This window comes from Mchenga conophoros, linkage group LG12 (genome assembly GCF_057382185.1).
Source record: "Mchenga conophoros isolate Kocher_MC1m ecotype Shallow Benthic linkage group LG12, M_conophoros_male_GT1.1, whole genome shotgun sequence".
Taxonomy (NCBI): Eukaryota; Metazoa; Chordata; class Actinopteri; order Cichliformes; family Cichlidae; genus Mchenga; species Mchenga conophoros.
This window is the reverse complement of record NC_140537.1, coordinates 36,051,278-36,076,486: the sequence shown is the minus strand read 5'-3', so window position 1 is coordinate 36,076,486 and position 25,209 is coordinate 36,051,278. Positions and strand designations below refer to the sequence as shown.

The following is a 25,209-nucleotide window of genomic DNA, read 5'->3' as shown; positions in this document are numbered from 1 at the left end:
GTCAGTGCATTGCCCAGACTCTGTTTGTGGACACGTCACTAAACCTTAAAAGGCCCATTGATTGGTAAACTGTATGTAGTTATTTGTGAAAATTAGTTTAGATCTGAGCTAACCTGCTTATCATAAACTAATTAATGCAGCAGCTAATTAGACCAGCAAACTATATGTTCGGTAAGATTCTCTTTTTTTATCTGGTAGCTTTGGATGGATATAACAGCTCAAGTTCAGTACAGTCTGACAGCTAAACCCCTGAAAATGTAACATGCACACAGCCACAGCGACATCGTCCACGTAAAGCTGTGAGTGAAATGTTTACACTGTCGCCATGTTTGTGTTTGAGAGTTAGATTGGGACAGTGCACATTCATTCACTAGTGTACTGTTGAGCTGAAGGGTTCCTATAGACTTCTATTGCAGCTTGAGGAGTCGCCCCCTGCAGGCCATCAGGGGAAATACATGTCAAAGACATTGTTTATTTACAGTCTGTTAACCATCTAATAACAGTTTTTATTGATCTAGAGATAACATACATGCTTGTTTTATAGCCTCGAAGGGGACAGCACATGTGCTTTGACTTGTTTTGGGAATAAGCAAAAGAACAATAACAGCAGGATTTTGAAATTCACCGATTGTCACGTAAGAAGTATTTTTAATCTTTTGTTCTTGATCTGATGGCTTCCAGTTCACGTCATGCTTTCACCACTTTTATGCAGTTTTACATAAACAAAATACTCCCAGATGTTTCTCCTTTAATAAAAACCAGTAAGTGCTATGTAGAAAAACAGGTTTTTGTGTCCCCAAGTAGTGTATTGAGGATTAAGGACTATTAGTACACTCAACATTATCAAAAGAAAAATAAATAAATTCCAAAACTCAAATACCGAAGCCCCCAGGCCATCTGAATGTTAGCTCTATATTCATACTGAGCTGTCTTTCTGGTATGTAAGGAGATTTAATAAAGTCCCATTTTAAGCCAGCAATGTTTGTGGCATCCACACATCATTAAACTCTGCTGTGCTGTCAGAAAAACGCTGAGTCAAGCCAGCTTCTTCTGCAGTTACTTTCTCTGTCTGTGCAACGCCTCCTTTCCCCCATGACGACTACTTTGCTCCTATTTTTGTTGCAGTGTTTTTGTTGTTACTTTGCATACACAGCACACACCCCCACGGGATGCGACATTGCAGCCGAGAGCAAAGATCACTGCCATGCTGGAAGTAAATGAAAGCTAATTGAAACTTGCCCCTTTCATCAAAGCCATCCCTCATAACACCATGCACGACCAAACAGTGCAGGTCAATGTACAGTGGGCAAGAAACACTGGTAGACACACAAACCCTCTGACCCACACGGGCAACAATCCCTGAAACATACTGAGGAAACGGATATCAAAGCATGAATGTAGAGGAAAACTAATTCCCTTTGTTTTCTGCCTCAGGTACTTTCTGATTTGTGTCAACTACTTCTTCTATGGAGAAACTGTTGCAGATTACTTTGGGGCTCTGGTACAGAGGGAGGAACCTCTGCAGTTCCTGGCTCGATATCACCGCTTCATCTCCTTCGCGTTGTACCTCGCAGGTGAGTCTCACCTGTTGTATCTCCATAAACACACATGCTCTTTGGCCCTTAGTCTCTCACTCACGTTTTCCTTACGGGGGTGGATTAGGTTTCACAAGACGCAGCTTTTACTCAGTAGAGTTCAGTTACAAATAACATTACTGGGGAAATAAATTGAACAAAAGCAGAAACAAAGCTCTCGGGGAGCTTCTTGGTATAAACAGACTAAACTGATTTACAGTGATACAGCTTTTTCTTTGGTGCTTACATTTACATTTATTGCTGCCGGATGTGCCGTAAAAGCACAAATATTGAGGTGTGGCTTTTATCAGCATGCTGTCCCCATACATTATGGGTAAAGAGAAACAGCAACTAACCAAAAAAGCCAAGTGTATAATTGTAGTTTTCTTTTGGAAACCACTTGTGATCTTAGATTCAAATCATCTTAATAAATTGCTAAACATAAATTAATTTATCAATATATGTTACGGTTTTTTCCCCTGTTTGTACTGGGCTGCCATGAGCTGGGGAACTTTAAAAATTTGCATCAGTTGTGGAGATCAGCTGTGAACTGAATCCCATGCAAATGTGTCACATTTATAATTTGTAAAATAAAAAGTTGCCACAAATGTGACCCCTGTTTGCTAAACAGAAGGTGAGGCTTCAGCCTCTGTGTGATCTGAAGTCAACGGGTCTTTTTTTTGCCTCCCTGTTTCCTGTGTTGGCAATTACAAATGAAAGTCTAGTGGTAAATTTAGGAGAGCTCACGTTGCCACGTGGCATAAAGACCCATTCAGATGAGAGGCAGGGGAAATCTCAGTGAGACGGGAGGAATGCACGGCGTCTTGTAGCTTGGCCGAGAACGGCTGAGTTTGACCGGAGATATCAGTAAAATCGAGTAAAAGAGACTTTGTTTATCCTGTGACTGCACAGCTCAAATCATGAGCCTGGAGGAGTATTTCAGAGTCATGCAAAAGCCCTCTTTGCACAGGATTAGTATTACCAGGAGATGTTAATTAACATTCATATGCCGAGGGCTGAGCCCACTGAGGGATGGCAGATGTTCTCACTGAGTGCTGCCATGCATGTTTAACCTTTTTCATCTTTTGGTATTTCACTCTGATGGATTCCACCTTACTCACTGGGGCCCGATTTTCACTTGATTACTTTTATTAGTGGAGCTCTGATTGGGGAAATATTGCAGGTATTTTGTGTTGGAATGGATATGTTAGATTCACACTGGGTTAAGGCTACAGATGATCTCCTTAACAGTGAAATAGAGTTCTTGGAGTTTCCTGCTAAGTAGCCACTAATTTCAATTTCTATCTGTGCTGAATAAAAGTGACATTTTTCTAACAAACTATTTTGTAGAAAAAACTGTCCCATTTAGGATAAAGGCAAGTGAATCCCCACTGTCACCCCCCAAAATAAGCTGAGGTAGGAACCTAACCCAACGAAACAAACTGTGGATTTGGATCTTTACACTCCTACTGTTCTTGTGTAACTTTTAACGTTTAAAAACACTGACCCAAAAATGGACCAAATGCAAAAGCTGCCTGCAACCCCCAGTAAAGACCCGAGGCACTCGGCATGCTTGTGATGATTCTGTATTAACTGGTACACGCCTCGCCAGCTTTCCAGCTGTCTCCATCTGTCGGTACCGGAGTCACTGAAATAGCCCGAGTATCATTACCAGATAGTTTTCAGCCTTCCTGGCACTGCCCCTCGAGCCCACTGCACCACCCCTCATCTGCAGACCACACCTCCACCACACAGCCGCTGTGTTTAAATAAAAACAAACATCTTCGTGCATTCATATTGTTTTCAGTGTTAAGGCCAGTGGAAAAACTAAAGTTTTTTATTTTATTTTAATCTGTCTCTTAGTAGCAAGCGCAGAAGTGCAGAAATAGCTAGGTTTAGAAATTAAGATTAACTTCTTCTTTACAGAACAAAGTGCAGTTTAATGTAAGACGAGCACCATTTGGCATCTGAGACATTTTGAACTACACATGGTCTTCTTAACCTGCCACAGTACCAACTCTGCAGAGGGTCTGTCCTAGAAAAAGCTCACACACAAGGTCTCAGCTGCACCAAGTCTTGGCTCAAATCAGTGTAACATCAGAGTTACCGAAGGTTAAATGCCCAGAGACTTTCTGTGAAGGAAAACTGAGAAGTGTCCAATCACAAGCGTGTCTCCCACATCCCCCTGAAACACTACATCATGTGTTATGAGTCTTGATATTTTTGATTATAGCGTACACTTGTTGTTCATCTTGGAGTAAAAACTGACAGCATGTCGTCTGCTCTTTCACAGGTTTCTGCATGTTTGTGCTGAGTTTAGTGAAGAAACATTACCGCCTGCAGTTTTATATGGTGTGTATCAGCCAAGTAACCATCTACTCCTCTGCTGCACCACTAACCTTCTCATCCATCCCCTCTCATGGCTTCCTGCTTCTTCTGTCTCACTCAGAGGAATTTAGAAACTCATCTCATGCCTGCGGAAGGCTTTTTAGGTCGTGTTTGTCATTAAATGTTATCCTGCATTAGCTCTCTGTCCACACCGACACAGCGTTTGATCCCAGATGAGTGTAGGACTTCTGCAGTGGCTCCAGCTGTATTTCATTTATGTGCACCTGCTTTGCTTATTTCTGTCTGTAGCCACCTTTATGCTCCACATTTTATCAACTAAACAAATTTTAATGACTAACTTAATTTCAATTTTAATGTTATCTCACATACAAATTTATGCAAATTGCTACAAATAGCACGAATGCAAACATTTCTCAGGAAAGGCGGCCACAAAGGGAAGAGCCACCCTTTCTTTCATCCAACATGATTGTTTTCAGGCTAAACTGCTCATTGTATACTAATATTTTAGAATGGTTTAATTGTGCTGCTGTCTTTCTAGTATTGTAATAATTTAGTTGCATGCGTCTCCACAGGAATCAGTTCTCTCACTGCTGCCTGCTTTTCTTTTGATGTTTTTCACATTTCTGCACCATCTGATCTGCTGTGTGGCTCTGTCAGTGCCGTCCAGCATGTCCGCCTGTCCTTCTGTTTGTTTCCACTATTTCTGACATGATCCGACTTTCTGAGCAGGCACGGCTACATTCCAGTGCAGTGACACTGTGGTGTTTGTGTTTGTGTTTGCCATTCCAGTTTGCTTGGACCCATGTGACCCTGTTGATTGTGGTAACTCAGTCCCACCTTGTCATTCAGAACCTGTTTGAAGGAATGATCTGGTAAGCAGGACAAAGAAAGACTAGAGGAAGCTGCCCTGTGTCTGACTATCACTGTTTTATATGTTTCATCGCAACTGTGTGCCCACTGTCGGAGTTCGCTTTGTGCAGGCTTCTTAAAAAGGCAACAGTGCATTTAAAAATTAAGTCACACCAATAAAGTTTTAAGTAAGAGGAAAAAATAAGTCATTAGAGGGCAGAAGCATTTTTGAGCCAAGTCAGATACTGATTCTTACCTCTCATCATCGCTGAAATTCCTGTTTTTCAGGTTCATCGTCCCCATCTCCATAGTGATCTGCAATGACATCATGGCCTACCTGTTTGGGTTCTTCTTTGGGAGGACTCCACTCATTAAGGTAAATTAGAAATGGCTTTGAATTTCTATTTCATGCTGATGAAATTTAAGGTATGAGAAATTGGAAAACTGAACCTCTTTTCAGTGGATGATCTCATGGCGACTATGTCCCTCATTTATATACAGTCTATAGATGAGACCTGCAGAAGCTGTTGTGGAAAACATACGTAAAGAGAGTCTCCCTTCAGTTTGTTAAAGAGTTGCTTTCATTGTGAAACACAGCGTGAGCTCAAAACTAATAAATGTTCAGCGTCAGTGGTGATGAATGTTTTATCAGACTCATGTGCCGACTGCTTCACAGTCTGCCTCAGTATCAAAACAGGTGGTTGAAATTTGCCTCACAGGGCATCTGCATGGAGATCCAAGTAGTTATAATAAGGTCAGGTTGGATTCTCCAAGTACTGAGGAGAGATGCTCCAGTGTTTCAGAGGAAATGTAATTCATAGCAACAGTAACTAGCCAGTGGGAGAAATAAGCATTTGATTGTCTGTTAAAGTCATCATTTTAACCACTTACCAAGAAATGAGCCAACTATGATTCAGTGGTAAGTTTGCTTTAATAGTTTAAGATAGAAAATGAAGAAAAACGCATTCTCCAACAAATTACTTTGTTTTAGGGATTTGAGCCTCTCAGAGGACATGGTGTAGTACTTGGTGGAGTAGCTGTTGTGGGCAAGCACGGCTGTTAAGAAGTTCTCGTAGTCAGTCCCCAGGTTCGTGCACATCACAGCAGAGATTTTTAGCCACTGCTCTCTGCAGAGCCTCTCAGAGTCTTTAAGGTTTCTAGTTTCTCACTGGGAGACACAAAGCTTCTGGGCTCTCTGTGGGTCCAGAGGCTGACCGGGCGACTCCATGGCCTCCACATGCTGCTTCTTGGGCCACTCCAGAGTGAAGGAGGTTCTTGTTAAAGATTTTTCCATCTTTTTCCTCAATGTGATGCAGCGGTCTTGTGCTGTGGGTAGGGGGGAAAAAAAAGCATGGAAACATGCCGTAGTCGGCATTGTTTTCCCTTGAACTGTGCGGAGAGGACTAATGCAGACGATTCAGTTTGGTCTCATCTGAGTCATTCAGGTGTTCGCTAACAAACCTGAGTCAGGCCTGAACATGGGCCTTCTTGAGCAGGGGTACTTTGCAAGCACTTTTCAAGCCGTAACAGCTTGGTAGGGAGTCGATGGGGGTCAAGTATTTATTTATTTCCCTCACTGTAACTGCAGCTCTTCCAGGCAGCATTGCTATCAGACTCATTAAAAACATGCACTGTTAAAGCACTGAAATAGTCAGATACAGGTCTTGAACTGTAAATCTAATGGATGTTGAACCCTTCATCATCTGATGACAGCCGCTGCTGCTGTACAGACTCAGCAGATCGGAGCTGAGGGCAGAAAAAAAGATTTATTTGAAATCACGAGTAGTTTGTGGTGAGACTGAGTAAAAACCACACGTCATGTTGATGTGAAAGAAGCCTTGTGTTTGTGTTTCTCACGCCCTGCAGCTCTCACCCAAGAAGACCTGGGAGGGTTTCATCGGAGGGTTTTTCGCCACTGTCGTCTTTGGCTTCATTGTGAGTACGCTTCTTGTTTTTTACATTTTTGCTTTGACTCACATGGTCAGCATTTCCTGCTATGCAGAGCTGTTTATGGAAGCAGACAAATCAAAGGAAACATAGATGTTGCCTTTCTTCTGCGTTGCTACTGTAGATAAGGAGCAGCTGTCGCCAATCTGTATTTCACTGTTAGGGTTGTGATTGTTGGCAGTTTCCTATCACTCTTACAACTGCCAGGACATTTTTATAAAAGTCACGTGACTCTTAGTCACAGGAAAAAAATGTGAAATATGCTTGGATGTTGTTGGAATTTCGATTTTTTTTGCAATTTAATGGCAGTCGGGACCAAAATAGCCATTTTTCAGCCTCATTTTTTTCGATCACGATTGTGCTTCACATTCGTTTGCATCTCACAGGTGGTTGTTTCAGAAGCTAATGTTTCCTTTGCGTTCCCTCAGCTGGCCTACCTCCTCTCTCAGTTCCAGTGCTTTGTGTGTCCCGTGGGCTTCAACAGTGAGTCAAACAGCTTCACAGTCGAATGTGAGCCGTCTGACATCTTTGTGATGCAGGAGTACACACTTCCCACTGTGCTACAAAACACACTGACATGGGTAAGACTCTGTTCTTGTCTTTCTTTAGGAGTCATAATCATGACGACATTAAGAGATTTTAGAATGAAAGACCTATGCAGTACTCCGCCTGAAATCATCAGAAATGTTTTGCAGATGCTACATTATTTAGTTTATTTCTTCAATGCAGACAACTAACACGATGTCATTAAAAGTGATGCTCATGGTCATTTCCAGCTCCAGATTTGTAGTCTTGCTCTGCAGATCAGATTAAAATGGCTTTGATTAAATAACTTTTCAATATTTGTTTTGTCTCTTCTTGCCTCTCTTGCAGAAAACTGTCAACCTGTATCCCTTCGCGATCCACAGCATCTTCCTCTCGTCTTTTGGATCTCTCATCGGACCGTTTGGCGGCTTCTTTGCCAGCGGCTTCAAGCGAGCTTTTAAAATCAAAGTAAAGAGCATCTCCGTTTCTTCTCCGTGCGTTCACTCCTGTTTATCTGTTTGTCAGCGGGATTGGATAAGAGGCCTAATTTTATTGAGTTTGATGTAAATGTGGATCATGGACAGAGGAGGAACACATCTCTAAATATTCTGATAGGAGGGCTGAGCGGATGTGCTCTCTGAGGGCCTGTGTAGTTCATCTGCTTTCCTCTCCTGTTCATCCAGGATACTCCAGGGCTTTTGTTTCACACTTTCTGTTTGATGCAGTTTTTTGTTCAATCTGTTTTCCAGGTGAGATTTAAGTGTTGTTAGTTTCTGCGACCCGAGTGAGTGGTAGTAGTTAGCTGGAGCTCCAGCTCATACACTCACTGTCACAGATTAGTATTAGAGAGAGCGACGGTTGAAATGTTGCAGAAACTGGTTGGACCACTTCAGCTGTGTTTACTCGCTGAGATTGTATTTAAAGTGGCAGGCAGCTCAGCATTGTTTGCTTAGTCACTAATGCATTCATTACTTCAGGCTGTCAGATTAAGCTGTAGCCACCAGTGGTTTGTGCTTTTTTGTGTGCATTCCTGGTGGCCTGTGTAGCATATCTTCACCTAGTGACACCTATTTGACAAGCGATCTTTAAAAATAGCATCTTTTCCACACACTATAGTTTTATTATGGATAAAAGCACAGCTTTGATGCTATAGCATGCTATGTGTCTTCTCCTTCAGGACTTTGCCAATACCATCCCTGGCCATGGAGGCATCATGGACCGCTTCGACTGCCAGTACCTGATGGCCACCTTCACACACGTCTATATTGCCAGCTTTGTCAGGTAGGAAGCGGTGGCAATGTTAATGAGTTCTCATAGAGGAACTTTGTGCTGCTGTGGTAGTTCCGTCTTTTGAACATTTAGAGGCGTTTCAATCGTGTGTAATTTTAATTGATTTTACTGGCAAGGCAGTTCACAAACCCCTCAGCCACAGTATATGAGCCACGACCGCCGACTAGGGCTGCTCGATTATGGCAAAAATGATGATCACGATTATTTTCACTGAAATTGAGATCTTGATTATTTGACGATATTTATTTAACAATAACAATGTGTTGAATAATGACTTTCAAGATTGTCAAAAAATAATATAAAATAGTGCAAATACTGATAACAGTGCAAATGTTTGCAATATAAGAAATAAATGAAAAATGTAAACATCTATGTTTAGTGAACTTTGCAGTGTTGCTCTGTGGTGCAGCTACGACACTGTAGCAAAGTTTACACACTGTGTCTACTTGATCCACGTCTGACTCCGCGTCTGACTTCCACACAACTGAAGGGTTTTTACCTCTCTTTTCAACCAACAGCAGTCACTCTCCTCTCCAAATAACTTCTGCTTAGCTTTCCGAGCTTCCCTCGGGTCCTCTTAATTGTTGTGACACGTGTTCGAAACGCAGAGAGGTGCGCTCGATTTGCCACACGGAGCAGCGCGAGAGTAAAGCACGAGGGAGGGGCTAATAATCGGCTCAGTCATTTTTAATGATCGTTGAAAGCCCAGATCGTAATCGAGATTAAAATTCGATTAATTGAGCAGCCCTACCGCCGGCTACATGCTGTCAGGGTCAGAGGGTCATGTGACTAAAGGTGACACTGGAATCAAATTTTACCAGATTGTGTAAAATTACTGACACAATATAGCTGGTCTGGTTTAAATAATCCAAAACGTTCCAGATGTCAAAGGAAAGCTATTTGAAAAACCTCACATCAGTCTCACTCGCCATCAGGATAAACAGGTGGATGTTGTTTCAAAATGACGTTAACGTGGGCATCGAGCAAAAATACTTTGACTTCTGTAACTGTTCTTCAAAAATGTCAATCCAACTCGGCTAACTTCAGTTCAGTTTTATTTATAAGGTGCAAAATCACAATAGCAGTCACCTCAACGTGCTTTATATCGAAAGGTAAGGACTCTACAATAATACAGAGAAACCCCAACAATCAGATGACCACCAACGGTGTCCAAGAGCTTCTAGTTTGAAAAGATGACGACGGCCGAAATGCTCAGCTCAAGCCGATCCATCCATCTTTACGTACAGTCTATGTATTTCACTCTTTGTGAAATTTCAGTCAGTAGTTCAAAACGTCACTTGCAGCTTGTTGGTTCCTTTTTTCTGTAGTGGTTACTGGAGGTTCTCGCCTTCCCCCTGATGAAAGGAAAGTTTGAGTGCTCTCGTGCTTTATTTTGCTTTAATTGCCAAACTTGAAGCTTGAATTTCTTTCCTCTTGCAGAGGTCCGAACCCCAGCAAAGTGCTGCAGCAACTGCTGCTGCTCCAGCCTGAGCAGCAGCTCGGCATCTTCCATACTCTGCAGTCCCACCTGAGAGACAAGGGCATCCTCCCACCTGCTGCTGTCCAGGCCGAGTGACGCGGCACCACCTCCACAGGGCGATGACCTGGGAGCGTGTGAGACGGTTTTCAAAGTTGGCGTAAGCATGTACACGCAGGCACGCATGCAGAACAGCCGTATGGTATGTGTGTGATTTCTGGCATATATCGGAGCATCCATCGTCATCCTGTCGGCTCTTCGTTCAACTTCCAATCAGCTCAAGATCACAACTTTGAACCTGAGGTGACTACAAGGAACAATCTAGTAGGAAAGAAACTAAAAACAAAAAGGAAAAGAAAGGTGGCTGCGTTGCTTTTCACTTGGACCGGCATCAGCTGCAGCACGCTTCACGAGTGAACGGGCCGCCGTCATCCTTAAAACACACACTGAAGAAAAAGATGTACTCGCTCAACAACAGTGACTGTAAAGCACGCAGCTTTCTCAGTGGAGGGTCGACGTGCAGATTCGCTGTGGACGGCAAATATTGCACTACATTTAGATTTTAAAAATGATTTAAGAAGCTTTTACCAGCATAAACTGGGCCCAAAGTGTTGAGCACGTGGACCTGAGTTACAGCAAACAGACCTGGGTGTGGGTGAAGTAGTGATGCAGCAGGGTTGTCAAACATACTGCTAAATGAAGCCATGCTTAGTCTCCACTTCGACAACATTTAGCTTTTAGGTTTCTGACTAAATCTAAAATAACTCGCACAATAATAGTCAAACGACTGTAGGCATGTTAACAGCATCAGCTGCACACTCAGCACTCGAATAATGTTGTACATAAATCTACTGAAACTATTTAGCAATCAATGCATATAATATATTACTACTTTATGTGACCTGCTGCAGAAAAAGACTTTTAAGCTATGAGAAGTGATATGCAAAAAAAAAAAGAGATGTAACTCATTTGTAGCTTTGAGCATGAAGAAATTAGATTTTTAACAGGTAGCAATGTAGAGGTGTTTGGGTGACCCTTTGCTTGACTGTAAAAAAAAAAAAAAAAAAAAAAAAAGATAATTTAAAGGAATAGGTTGAATAGTGGTTTGTGGGAAATGTAGTCAGTGGTTTTCTGTCTTTGAGCTGATAAAAAGATCAGTAGCACTGTCCTCTCTGTCTATAAGCACAGCAATACAGTAGAAAATATAGAAAATATTATAAAGATCAATGGAAAAGTTTTTAAAAAGTCACAAATGTGGAGCAGCAGAACATAGTTTTATAGTGTCATTACTATACCTATTATATAGCACCAAATCACAACAGCAGTCGCCTCAAGGCGCTTTATATTGTAAGGTAAAGACTCTACAATAATACAGAGAAACCCCAAAAATCCCACATAAACGTCACATGAGTGGGCAGGAACAGTTTCAAACAGACTCGTATGCAAGTGTAAAAGTTATTGTACTAATTTCTCTCCTTTACGACTCATTTCCCTTGTTCCGGGTTTTTCCTGGTTTGTTATGGGCCGTTTGGAGATGAGAATACCTGCAAGGCAACGCTAAATGCATAGCTTACTTTTTCCCAAAAGAAAGAGGAAGCACGTTTATATTGAAGTCACTGCCTATTTGGAATCTAGAGTCAGTCTAGCAACTGGTTTATTCGTCGTTTGTCTATTTCGACGTTTCACTTGAGCAGTTTTGGATTTGACTTTAAAAATGTAACCAGAGGCGCAGCGCCTGACTCAGTCCAGATTTGAATCCATGATGTAACTGAAATAATGTTTTATCGTTCTAGAGATTGGACAAAATTGCAAATTTTATATCCCGACAATACAAATGCATAATAATTAATATAAGAAACAGAAAAAATTGTGATGTTCAAGAAAATTCCAGAAATTAGTCCTAATCCCCACCCTGATATCTGGATCCACAGACATATTCGTCCATGGCAGTGAGGTCATTTCCATCCTCACAAAAATCCTAAAACGCGCACTGTACAGATTAGATTACACAGGGAACAACTTTAAGTTGGTGGAAAACTGCAACAGCCTGCAAAGCTGCCCTCTGGTCTCTGTATCCTTACTCCTTACTCTGCAGGGTTGCTAATTAGCAAGTCAGTGACAGAGAGTTTGAAGGACGCGTGTTGATCTGTGAGCTTTAGAGGAATGACTCGCTGCTCACACAGGACTGAATCTTAACATCAGACTCTTGGAAAGAAAACAAATGAGCACATTTCCCGAGATGTGAAACGGTTTCCTTCAACCAGTGATTTTAGTTGATCTGTGGGGGTGGTGGTGGTGTTTGAGGGGGAGGTTTCCATCAGATCATTTTTGGATGCTTTAGGGTGTTTTTGCACATCAAATCAATGTTTTCTAAGTTTGAATGTAGATTGCAATACAAAATGTTATCAATGATAACATGAGATTAAATGTAGAGCCTATATACTGTATGATGGAGTGTATGTACAGTATATAAAACACTTCTTTAGGTGTACAAAGAACTCTGGGAGGTGGTTTTATTAGCTATAAATGCAAGTTGTAGTTTGATTCTTTAGAGTATGGATCGGATACTTTTAATGTCAGAGGAAATGTGATGATTCGTATTTATGTTTTTCACGTGTTACGACGCTACGTTTGCAAAGAGATTCTCTGTTTGTATCCAGATCCTTTCACAGAGACGTTTACCAAAGCACTGTTTGATCAACACTGATTTTCTTCTGTTAGTGAAAAAGCTCTGGGAGTCAGATGGGAGTCAGATCTCTCCTGTCCCGACTTTCCCTGCTCATCCCAAAACACTCAAACCTGGAAGGTGAGAGTTTGGAATTGGGTTGGAGTGCTGACATCTGGATCTGTGTTGTGTTCACACGCTTCAGTCGTTGGTCAACGAGGATATTTTAATTTATTCGTCCGGTTTGTTCTGTTCGTTTTTTCACCGTAGATTCCAAGATGTGAACGAGCGGTTCAGGTTGAATTTTTGGGACCAGCTGTATCGTACTGTGTAAATGTTTTAACTACCGCTTTACGCGCTTTTCTTTACGCACCCCTCAGCATTCACAGAAGCAGCGAAGGACGCAGACGTCTGGACCGACGTGTCAACACTAAAGAGATCTGACCAAAAGTGGAGCAGGAATTGACTCAGAATTATGTTAGAATGGATTTATATGGAGCCTGGAGTGTGCCAGTGGAATAATGTGACTCGTAAATTAATTCAAAATGTGTATATAAACTAGCTGCTGTCCCAGGTAATGACTGTGTATTGTCTGGAAGGATAATGAGCGAACTTTAGAAGTGCCTTTTATTTAAAAATAGATATACTTTGTTAAATGCTATATTACTGATTCCTCCAGTCTCTTAAATTCAGCTCCCATAATGATCATAATCAACACCATCGGTCAGTCTGACGGTGTGGATTCATTTCCCAGTGGGTGTTGGAGTGTTTGCTGTTCTTCTACCGATCTAATATTTCTTTTTAGTCCTACCCACGCCTGTTTATTGCACACTACCAGTTTAACCTTTTTTCTCTTTAAGCAGCACAGTTCAGGTTGTAATCTGGAAAGTATGGAGCGAATGAGCAGCAGGTGAGCTATAGCTGTGGCTATCTAATCAATCCTTAATTGATATACTTAAGATGTATATTATTTCACTGGGACACTTGAGACTCCATATTTACAGCTGTAGTTCCACGACACACGTGCATACTAATTTATACTTTCCTACCACGTTGCACACAAAGGTAGAAAAGAGAACAGGTAGCTGTCAGGTGACGATGCAGACTTTCAGTTGTTGTTTTTAATTTATCATTTTGTGTACATTTGGTTTGATTTGAGCAGAAATGTTTTCTAATGAGATGGATAAGGAAAATGTGTATCTACTGAGGAATAATGCTGTTTAATATTAGGGGCAATACAAAGTACGGTAAATAAACACACTGATATCTTAATAGAGAGATTGTGAAGGTGTTTAATGTACGGAGGTAAATAAAGACTTTTCTTTAAAATGTTTTTATTCCGATTCGTGTTTTTGATAATGAAAAGACACTTTTACATTAAAGGATCAACTTCAGATTTATTCACAAAACAAAGCCTGACAGTTAGGAAAAGAGAGATTTTGCACAGAGTGAAAGAACAATTGTGGAGTTTGCACTGGTAGAGCCGTTACTAACACACATGTAAGCATAAAGAGCTGCTCAGACGTTTCCTATCGACTCTGAGCTTTAAACACACCACCGAGCAGATAAAGACAATAAAAATGTAACTTCTAAAGGAAGCAAAGAAGTGACTGGGTTGTAATACATAAAGATGTTAATGCCATTTTGTGTTCATTATTTTCACCATGAGAAGTATCAGGATAAATGGGAAAGTTATACAGTGACAAAACTAACAACTTTGCTGCTCCTACCAATAACAGCCACCAACACCAACAGCAGGATTTTGGCTTATCCAGGTAACTTGAGACTAAACCTGGGTTTTAGTATTACAAAGGTGGTTCAGCAGCCACGGTGCTTTCAGTCTGTTTTGTGTTTAACCACCTCAGATTTTTCTAGTAGTGCACTACATAAAAATCAGTCACTGCTGCCCACGTGATCATGCTATTAGCTATGTTATCAGCTTGATAACAACCTTCGTGTGACTGCTTGGCCTGATTGGGGCTGTCGGGGTTCGTGAAGCCAGACAACAGAAAGATATCCTGCATTTAACTTGTACAAGTACAAGGCCTGAATGATCAGTTACGAATACCCGCAAACTAAAACGATGCACTGTAGTGCAGCCGGGATATGAAAGCAGAACGACTCAGACAAACAAAGCAAACACAGACAAACTTTTCTGCATCCTCTGGAAGGTTTCTATTAAAGTGCATCATAGTTTTCTTTGAGTCAGACGAAAAAACAAACAAATATCAGCATCATGGAGCAACACATCTGGACTAAAGTGGCTTCAGTACATCAATAACAACAGCGCCCCCTACTGGAGAAAGGTTTACCACCCTCCCCATTTAAAAAAATGACTTGTTTAGGTCAGTTAATGTTATCTGCCAAATCTTCAGTTTTTCATAAAACTTGGTGTTAATGCAAAAACAAAACAAGCCTCAAACATGCATAATCTGACATGTTCTACATTTACATGTTTATTTAATGTTTGATTTCTCCAACTTATTTTTTGAAATGTAGAAATCTAAAATATTGGAGTAATGGCTAAAATATTTATCGCCTTATTAATTATTGTGCAAATTTAGCTTTTTTTACACTTCAAGAAATGACAGACTGCATTTACAAGACACCTGAACTTGCTATATATGTGAAGGGAAAACTTATTTAGTTTTTGGGGGCTTTTTAGAGACAGGACAGCCGGGTGGGTTGGGTGGTGGCGGGCGGACATACAGTCGATGGCCTCAGGGCAAAATCGGGCCTCTGCAAATACCCTCGTTACACCCCAGGAAGCTACAGCGACGCCTTAAAACTTGGATTTTCACATATTTTCTGTAAATCGGGACGTAATAATCATGTAGTCAAGGTAACGTATACAGAGTGCATGATGTGGACGATGCAATAGCGACATAAATTTAAAAAAGTCACACATTACTGCGGTTATTAGACACTAACATACACGTGATGGAAATATAGTGCAATTTGAAAAGTTATGGCCTCTCCTGATTAGAAGTATTTTTAAAGTGCCAACACTCAAGACTTAAAGCCTCGTCCGATTGCTAACGTGTCACAAAGGAGACCAGTTTGACAGAAAGACTTCTCCTGCCACACCGTCAGCTCATGGATGTCCTGCAGGGGGCGTCTGAGCATGCTCAGAAAATCCTCGGTGGGTGATTAGAGGCTATTCTGTAAGGCTCAGTTAACTGATAGCGGCTGGACGGACCGTGCTCTGCACATGAAGTAATAAAACTAAAACACAATGATTGAATCACATTGATTAACTGCTGATTAAACCTGCACTGGTACTCTTCATGTTACTGTAAAGAAAATAATGAACGAATAGGCTCTGGCCGTCAGTATCAGCTCTGCTCTCCACCGCTCTGCTCCACTAAGTATTTCCCTTATAAATCTCCTTCAGTGCACATGGTTTATATCTAATCCCATTTACACCGATGCTCTCAACATTTAAACCGGTCTAAATGCTTTCTATCTTGTTGCCGGTGTGAAGCCCAGCAGGCTCCTCATGAGGTCAAATATAAGCACATTCACAGACCAAGCCCTTCAGCAACGTTGCCTCTCAGATCTGTCAGTTAGCATCAGTTCCCTGTCCACGTCCCCTATGTAACTAGAGCATTAAATGGCACTCTTGTTTCGTCAGCTTCCTCCTCTATGACGATCCTCCGATCGGACCTGTCAGGACAGAAAAGTAGCCGCAGCAGCGCTAACCCGAGACGCACCAAAATCCTCAACACTAGAAAAGCAAAAGGCACCGTGATCTCCATCAGGTGGAAAATCGGGGCACTAAATTTACTCAAAATGCACGTGAGGAAAAACGTCCCCAAAGCTATGCAGGGGTACAGAGCCAGCTTAGCTAGCATAAGCACGTGCTCACGTCCACCGTATCGCACGTAGGGGTGCAGAGTTTCCTGTTCGTTGTACAGAGCGACCACCCAAATGGCGAGCTGAAAAATACCGGCGAAGAAAATGATCACACAGCTAATCTGAATGGCTTCCAGCTCATTGTGAGAGTTGGGCGGGAACTCGTGCGTTAGCTGGTAGGCTAACGGTAAACCTCCGACGAACGCCAGCGAGAAGGTGTTCAGCAGGCCCATGAAGCGCGTTGCCTTGGTGACATGGAGGAAAAGCGAGTGATGGACAAACCAGAGAAGGCCGACGGTGGCGAAGGAACCAAAGTAGGCGAGGTACTCGGGGCCGTAAAGCCGCAGAGCCGCTGTCAGGCTGCCGCCAAACTGCTTCTGCACGACTGTGGGATCTGGGACGTTGTCCTCGCTAGAAGGAAAGAACCGGAGAAGTTAAACATTAGAAGGTTTTTCCAATTATAACCTTTGTATTACATTTAACCCACACTAGAAAATGTAACAGAATCACTGCTACTCAGAGAAGTTTATACAAAACTGATTTTTGAAGTATTTTTAGTGAGTGTATTAAAGATACAGATGCCAACTCTGAGATTTGTGACCTCGATTGGAAAGTTCCTGATTTTGAGTCTTAACATCCAACAAAAAATTGTAGTTATGAATAAAAATACTGTAAACTGGTGCAAATTTAGACAGTTTAAGAGATGCCACAAATGCAGAGGTGCCTAATCGTGCATTCTATCTGACGACCACCAGATGGTGACAGCTGTGGCTGCAGGATGACTCGGCTTCCTATAGAAGTTTATGGCCTCAACATTCATAAACATTTTCTTCCCCTCGTTGTCACACTTGGTTTTTCTGCAATCAACATTGGAAGCTCTCATTTCAAGGCTTCAAAGCGGGACTTAAAAAACCAATCGGTGACATCGCGGTAAATACGCCCATCTTTTACACTGGTTAGAAAAATCTAGGTATTGCTCATATTTACTAAAACGTGTATGTTGTAAACTTTGGTCAGTCTAACTTTCAAAGAGGGGCTTCATCAAAGGTGTGTGCAGCTTCGCAGCCACAACACGCTCGATAAACTGCAGACGTCACACCGTCTACATCAACTGTTTCGACTGTCCACCCTCCTTTTTCCCCTTATGTAGGGGCCATGACGTCTTCTGAACATTTCTTTGACAGGATTTAGTCCGAACATTCGGGGGAATTTATTAAAGGACATCATCATGCTAAGAAGTTCATCATTATGAGCAACTCTTGGTACGTCACCAGGCTCTGATCTTTACACTGAAGTCAAAAATACTTTTCTTCGACCATTTCCTTCATTTTTTTTTTATGCCAAATTAGTTTTTTTAACCTTAGATTTTCATAGTGGACTATTTAAATGTTCAGATCATCCAAATGACCAAAAAACTGACTCAATTCCTCTGACAGTAAAACAGGCCCCTCCCAAAGGATATTTGAAAGTTGCACAGCCGATAAAGCTGAAACGAACCATATGTCCAAGATGAGAAGCGTTGCTACGATGGCATAAACTCCGTCGCTGAAAGCCTCCACTCGTTCTTTGCTGAGGGGTTCGTTAGGCAGGTAGGTGTAGAACAACATGGAGTCTGGAGTTTCCTCCACCTGACCTGAAATGGACGAGGGTTGATTGGTACAAAGGCCAGAGGTCAGCACTTATTTACAGTTCCCGTACGGTCCGGCTCTTACCGATGGCTTTGCTGCGACACCACTTCAAACACTGGGAGATGTAAGGCAGGAAGATGACGATGGCCAAGAGAACGTAAGACTGAGGAAGAAATGAAAACGTGATACTGGGAGAGTGTTTCTGACCAGCTTTGGATTTGTTACTTTATTCACTGGCAAACAACAAAGAAATGTGAGAGCGGAGATCACCTATAATCATAAAATAAGACATTTATATATTGTCCATTTTTAAAATATGAAGGAAATAAATGTAGCAGCACCAACCAGCTGGAAGAAGATGAAGGAGAAGATGCTGGCGAAGAAGCACATGATGGGAACCTTCATGATGACTTTGAGGATGTGGTGTTTGTAGAAGGTCTGGTTCTCTGAGATCTGGATCTGCTCATTCAGGAGGAAGGGGCGGCTGAAGGCGTACAACACAATCACCGACTACAGAAACAAGACACACGGGATTACAACGTACGCAAACCGCCCTGCAACCACAGGCTTCAGCCGCCCAACACCTTAAGGCAGATAAATGGTTCAATGAAGTTAGGAAACTGAACAGAGCAGCAGACTTACCGAAGGATGACAATCTAACGTTTAAGTTTCTCACCTGAATGACGCCGATCACCATCACACAACCACAGAAGAGTAAAATCCCGAGGATGTTCTCAGGAAAGGTCGCCATTAAAGAAAACTGCAAAGTGTAGATGACACCACTGAATGAGAGCGTCGTTCGTTCAGCAGTGACTGATTCTGGGTCAACAGTTTCACACACTCAGACTCACTGTGTAGGGGAGGAAGGTTATCAGCATCATGCAGGCCTGAAATAGAAGCAAAAGCAGAAGTTCAGACTAAAAATGACCAAAATACTCTAAATGATGTGACTGCTGACAGAAAACACCATGAAATTTGAAGCCAATTTATACAGGCCTATAGTCTCTGCTCAGCCTAACTGTAAGCATAAGGTGAATTTAAGTAAGAGTATATGCACATGTAAGTCTCAAGTAACATCTTGTCCCTGCTTCGTGGGACAAACAACATGCAGACATGGATAAAAAACAAATAAGGATGCATGTCACCTGATCAAAAAAACAGACATCAGTATGCATTCATTATCATCCTTTCATGAGATAAACAAAACCTGAGATTATCTTGTAGGCAGGCTTAAATTACAAATTTAAAAAATGACATTATCGTTTTGAAAACACTTTAAGTAATTTTTATACTTACGAGGTTCAGAAGTGCGAGACAGTCATCGATACGAACAACAACTTGAAACAACCTGAAGATAAACGAGGAGAGAAAGAATGAAAACGGGCGTCTTAGAAATAACTAGTACTATGATACTATTAGTACTAATACTATTACCACTACTACTAACCTGATATGAGCAGCCCAGGCAACAGTCACAATGAGGAATGTCATCAAGTAAACGCCGATCTTTGTGGTGAGTAGACCCTGAAGACTCTCCCTCAATTCCTGCAATACAAGATTTTACAGCATTTTCCTGTTATAGGTCCTTAATGTGAATTAAGATAGTTTAAAACTTCCAAAAGTAACTAAAGTTATCATCAGAGAATGTTGGAGAAGCAACCTGGAAGATGATCCAGTTCAGGTTGCAATTTGGTGTAATACCATTTTGTACCAAAAGATGGTGCGATGAGTCAGTGTAGCCTTTATTCAACCAGCAACAAATCATTAGAAACACATTTACAATGGCGTCCCGTCAAAGCCTCCTGAAGAAAATAAGGGTGGGGCTAAAATTCACCGTCAAAAACAAAAACAGGCGTCACACATCTGAAAGCATTTCAGTGTAACCACAGGAGAAACACTGCCCCCTGCTGGTGACGATTTTATTTACAGTTTGCAGAGTGTAAATACAAACAATACGTTAACTTGTTATTACATTTACTGCAAAATCAGAAGCTGCATCAGAAAGCTCAGCTGAATAACAAGGATATCACGGCTTTGCTAAAACTTGAAATACGTTTTTAAAAAGTCCGACGTTACCTCATTATTTTCCACTTTGGTGTGAGCAACAGGTAAAATCTGTGGATAAATGAAACTGTATCAGGAGACAGATCAACTCAAACATACAGTGCTGCACATACACAGATATGTTAGACTCTTAGATCAGCGTGTTTGGGGCCAGGAGACCCAATTAGCAGTAATGAATTAGGCAGAAATCTTTCTATAAGTGTTATTTATTTATTTTGAAATTAATTGGAGTTTTCACTGTTACAGATTTTGCAGATAAGATTTTTTTCTCTTCCTGTCTCAGTGTGATGGGTCTGACTATGACAGTAAAACAACAGTTGAGAGAAGAAGCTCCATGAATTGGAATATTTGCGTATCTGCGCTTCACTGTGAATTTTCTATTCCGTGGGACTTTTTGCTGTTTGGTTTTGCTTCTTCTGTTGCAAATACTGTATCACCTAAATGTTGTGACTGTGTTGCAAAGCTCGGCGTGTTTCCTACCATGACAGTGGCGATAATGGAGATGAGAGCATCGCTGTAGGCCAGCAGTCTGTGGGAGGACTGGGTGCTGCTGTGGCCCTCTCTCTCGGACGGACTGACGCTCTCCAGGAAGGAGGAGGAAGCTGCGTAGCTCCTCGCACCTTTCTTCTCCATCTCCTCCTCGACGTGATGCTCTATGATGTCGCTGTCGTCGTTTTCCCCCATCCTGGAGGAGCTGCTGGGGAGTGCTGCTCATCCACACACAGCGGACAGACAGCTGACTGAAGGCGGGGAAACAGGAAGCAGCAGCCCGGCTGGTTTCCTGTTCTCACCGGAGATCGTCTGTTAAAGCGAGAGGAGCCACTCGGGGTGAGAACTTTGTAATTTTTGTGTTTCTGATCTGGCGTGGTCCACAGTGGTTTTATTTGAGTGTGTTAGAAGCTGCCTTCTGATGTGGGTCTTAAAACCACTTAAAGTCACCTGACCGGGCCTGTTTGTGGTTTTGGTGCCTTTTAATCAAATTAACTGAATAACAATTTGACACCTTGTGTCTGACTGGACCAACAAACCGTTACTGTTGCCATTAATTAGCAGGTATTTGCACCTGTGACCTGCCATTCTAGCCAAGCAGGCCACGGTGAACTTTAACCTCTTTGTCAGAACCTGCAGCTTCACATAAAAGGCCAAAAGCAAAGTGGACTCTTCAAACAGCAGCCACCAAATCAAACTGTGGCTGTGTTCATTTAGCTTTAAATGCAGGTTATGATATTGCATAAGATCCTGTTCACAGAGCTGCTGATGTTCAGAAAAGGTTGTTTTACTGTAGAGTCAAACATATGGCTATTCAAACATTTTACATTTATTCATTCGTGCTGACTGATTTCTTTTATTTACTACAGCAGCATTTCTTTATCGTGTAGAGAAGCTGAGACCTAGTGCTGAAGCTGCACTTCTTTTTTCTTATTTTAAGATATCCCAGGGATTTTAATTGTGTAGTTAATTATCCTTACACTCACACAAAGGGGAGTTTTACTGTTTTGGCCCACTTAAGATCAAAGTGAGCTGCATGTGGCCCACAACAGTCTGACATCCCTGATGAGTAGTCAAACTCCACATCAACAATGGCCACTGGAAAGGACTTTTAATTAGCAGTTATTGTTACCACGAGCTTTCAGGGGAGCAGAGTAGCTCAACCAGCTCAACTTTAAGATCCATATTTCCCACACAGTAACTCGACTAGATCACCTCTGCATGACTCAGTTCATATTAATGCTATATAATTATTTCTGTTCTGGACCCTGGTGCAGCTACCATAATCCGTCTGAAACGAGCAGTTTTAGCCCCTCCCCCTTTAAGCCAACATTTTGATAATTGGCTGCCCCCACAAACACCTGTGTGGTCCTGTGCTGCTGTGACATGACCCTATTAGGGTTTTTTGATGCCACAGAATAGAAAAAAAGCGTCTATGAGAGAAAAATAAGGAAAAAACAAAACAGATATGTTAACTGACTTTAAATATATTAATTTTAGATGCTGGTCTCCCTTAAAGAGGCATGACGAATCTAAGATATTCTAACCTCTCCTTAATATTTAAATGTCTTAATTTCTTACTTTTGATGTGTGTTGCTTTGGGATGCACCCGATAAATTAATCTTTAAGGTCAACTAAACATTCTGTATTCCAGACATTATTATTTAAAAGCTGATTCCTTAATCTAAAGGTTTTTGAAGTGGGGGGTTCAGTGGAAGTTTCTGATATGGATGAGTTTGCAGAAAACCGGCTGAAGGCTGTTTACAATCTTACACATGTGAGGCTCTTTTGCCTCTAGAGGGCGACATTACACCATAACTGCTGAAGAAGGTCGCAGGTCCGTTTTTTTTTCATGAGGAATCCACCTGTTGTGCTGCAACTCTACCCGGCTTACAGTGATGTCATGTCACTGTAGCTCATGTCTGCATCCATATGCGATGATATAGGTCCGATCATTTATTGCTCTCTATTTATAGCAGGACTTTGCTTCTGGTTTACATGTATTATTTATTTATATTTATAGCATTTACAGTAATAATTTAAATACATTTCCTGGCTTATTGGAAACAGAGCTATTTCCCACTTATTCATATTCAAGCACATTTTGATTGAATATGAATATTTCTTTTAATTACTGTCCCCCTGCTGTTTTGCATTCTTGCTTTTCCTTCTTCGTGTCTTTTGGCATCATCTCAGCCTCAGGGGCTTCACAGCAGCGCTACAACCTGGGGTCAGGAACAGCATGCCAAAGCCCGAGGAGAGTCTAGAGTCTTGAGTCTGGCTCCGGTCCCATGTTTTTCCACTGGTCTTAAAGAACCCCAGGTTCGGCGACTGCAGCCAGTGCCTCTGGCAGTGCCTGGGGCTGTCGCTCCTAATGACATCTCAGCATCCAAGGCTCTCCATCCTCAACACTGTTCATGCAAATGTGTACTAGATCTCCCCACTGACACAACACGATCCATGGATTAAACCAGCAGCCAGCCATTTGAGAGGGTGGTAAGTAAGATTTCATCTGCTGAAAAATGGCTTCACATTAGCTGCAGGGGGACTGATCACTAGTACCTGAGTTTTAGTGATGTGCTGCCCTGCATTTAAAACACAAAACTCCACACGTGTTCACATAAAGACAATTTTCTATCTACAGCCAAACAAGGCACTGCATAAATTAGTCCGTCTGCTTTTCACACATAACATATAATATTAACAGTTTGGCTCATTGAGGTTGGGACAGACAGACATACATGTGCACCTGCAGTAAATATGACCTTATAAAAGAGGAGAAAGTAGAGCAACAGTTTTAACGGCATTCCCCTCCTGCTGTACCTGAACACACCTTCCTCATTCAGTCAATATCAACGTTCATTAGCTTTAGTGTACATCACTGCAACCAATGAAATCCCATTAAGATATTAGTTTCTTGTTATATTTAGCACAAGTCTTTTTATAATCAATCTGTCAACACAGCAAACACAAACAGCGATCAGAGGATGATCGCTCAAAGTAAAATCTGAATTCTGCGTCTTTCTTGCTGTGTGAGGCTGCTGTCAAGTTGTCATCCAGTTCCTCTGGACTGAAACATCCAACATATGTTACTATAATCAGTTTCACGTTGAAATATCTTCACATGATGACACATAGTCACGAAGTGATCTTGCACAACATTTTGAAAGATGGAACCCTGACTGTCGACATCATTTCCTCTTAATCACAGAAATCTGTTGGATGCACATTTGTATCTTCAGTTGCAATCGCCTGCATTTCCCTGTCACGTTACTGCTGAATAATTAAATTACATATCAAATGCAATCTGTTAAGATTAAAAGGATGACTGAGTGGGCGATGCTAAATCAAACATAAATAAATAAACATCATGTTTCATGTGGACAAACATTCATGTTCTTCGGTCCACTGGAGCAAAACGGTGTCAGAATTTGCTGAACCTGCTTCCTGGTTCAAGGATGAAAGGAAAATCTCTTCATGAACAGAAAAAAGTCCAGATTCTAAAATAATTTTCTTAAAAGTGAGTCTTAAAAGTTAGAACAGCATAAATCAGTATAACAATCAGCAGTTTCAATTTTATAGACATGAAGGGGTCGAGCTGAATAATTTTTAGGTCACCTCACATGCACTGAGTGTATCAGAGCTTTTGTTGTCACTGCTGTTAGATGATAGGTTATGGAGCCAGGCAGAAAACCAAAAATTGATCTGTGAGATGCAAGAATAGTCTGACTATTTAAGAGAAACTGCAGGTTCAGATGGGTTTAACTCTACAAGACACCCTTTTACCCTGAAATTATGTCGCTCCATTGGTAATATAAAAATAATTACTAGTATGCTTCATAAGCAGAGTGAAGCTGACCCCCCACCCACTTGAAACGTAAAGGCAAATAGGCGGAGCGGTTAGTGCTACGTTTGTGCTGATTTGTGCAGGTACAATAAGCGTTTGTGCTGCTGCGGTTTTTGAGATATTAAACTTTATTTTATAGGTCATTCAAAGGTCACCATCCCCCCCAGGCTGCTCCAAAACAGACCAAAATGATCGACTTTAGTGCTACCTTTGTGCTGGTTTGTGCAGGTACAATTTTTTTGTACCTTTTTATGCTCTTGCTCTTGACGAAGGCGGTCGCACTTTACTCCTCCTCTCCCTTAGCTTCCCTGCTTAGCCTCTTATGTCCCCTATGTAACTAGTTTCATAGAAACATTGTTTCTCAAAAAGTGTTCATGGGAGTGTAAAATGTTCAAATGTAGTTTTCAAAAAAGTTATTTTAATACACTCTAAAAAAATAAATACTCAAGCATTTGCATCGTAGTTTTATGAACGAAAAGTGATTGAAGTAAAGAAATTGAAGTAAAAAACAAAAACCAAAACTACACTCATTACAAATTTAGCTGATTAAATACAATAAGAGTTTGGGTTTTTTTAACAGAACTTTATTGAACAAGTGAACACAAAGCGAAAGGTCATTTGAAAAAGACATTTTTCAGCAGTAACACCAT

General features: G+C 41.4%; 2 protein-coding genes across 2 annotated transcripts in view; one reads left to right on the top strand and one right to left on the bottom strand.

The window, feature by feature from the left end:
* The window catches only part of cds1 (CDP-diacylglycerol synthase (phosphatidate cytidylyltransferase) 1), a 30,928-nt gene extending 16,923 nt beyond the window's left edge, over positions 1-14,005 (top strand). The window contains exons 5-13 of the mRNA XM_085295537.1: positions 1,435-1,574; positions 3,868-3,926; positions 4,713-4,795; positions 5,061-5,148; positions 6,639-6,707; positions 7,148-7,300; positions 7,593-7,712; positions 8,422-8,525; positions 9,975-14,005. Coding sequence (XP_085151663.1) covers positions 1,435-1,574; positions 3,868-3,926; positions 4,713-4,795; positions 5,061-5,148; positions 6,639-6,707; positions 7,148-7,300; positions 7,593-7,712; positions 8,422-8,525; positions 9,975-10,110 — 952 coding nt within the window. The 3' untranslated portion in view covers positions 10,111-14,005. The remainder of the gene's footprint in view (positions 1-1,434; positions 1,575-3,867; positions 3,927-4,712; positions 4,796-5,060; positions 5,149-6,638; positions 6,708-7,147; positions 7,301-7,592; positions 7,713-8,421; positions 8,526-9,974) is intronic.
* A 41-nt stretch (positions 14,006-14,046) lies between these two features.
* On the bottom strand, positions 14,047-24,629 carry tmem175 (transmembrane protein 175). The gene is made up of 10 exons (XM_085295536.1): positions 20,704-24,629; positions 20,236-20,274; positions 19,607-19,704; positions 19,456-19,507; positions 19,011-19,046; positions 18,836-18,919; positions 18,505-18,669; positions 18,244-18,322; positions 18,029-18,164; positions 14,047-16,942 (listed from the first exon to the last, which is right to left on the bottom strand). Exons 1-10 carry the CDS (start codon positions 20,905-20,907, stop codon positions 16,270-16,272), a joined length of 1,566 nt encoding a protein of 521 aa, XP_085151662.1. The 5' UTR covers positions 20,908-24,629; the 3' UTR covers positions 14,047-16,269.
* Between the last annotated feature and the right edge of the window lie 580 nt (positions 24,630-25,209).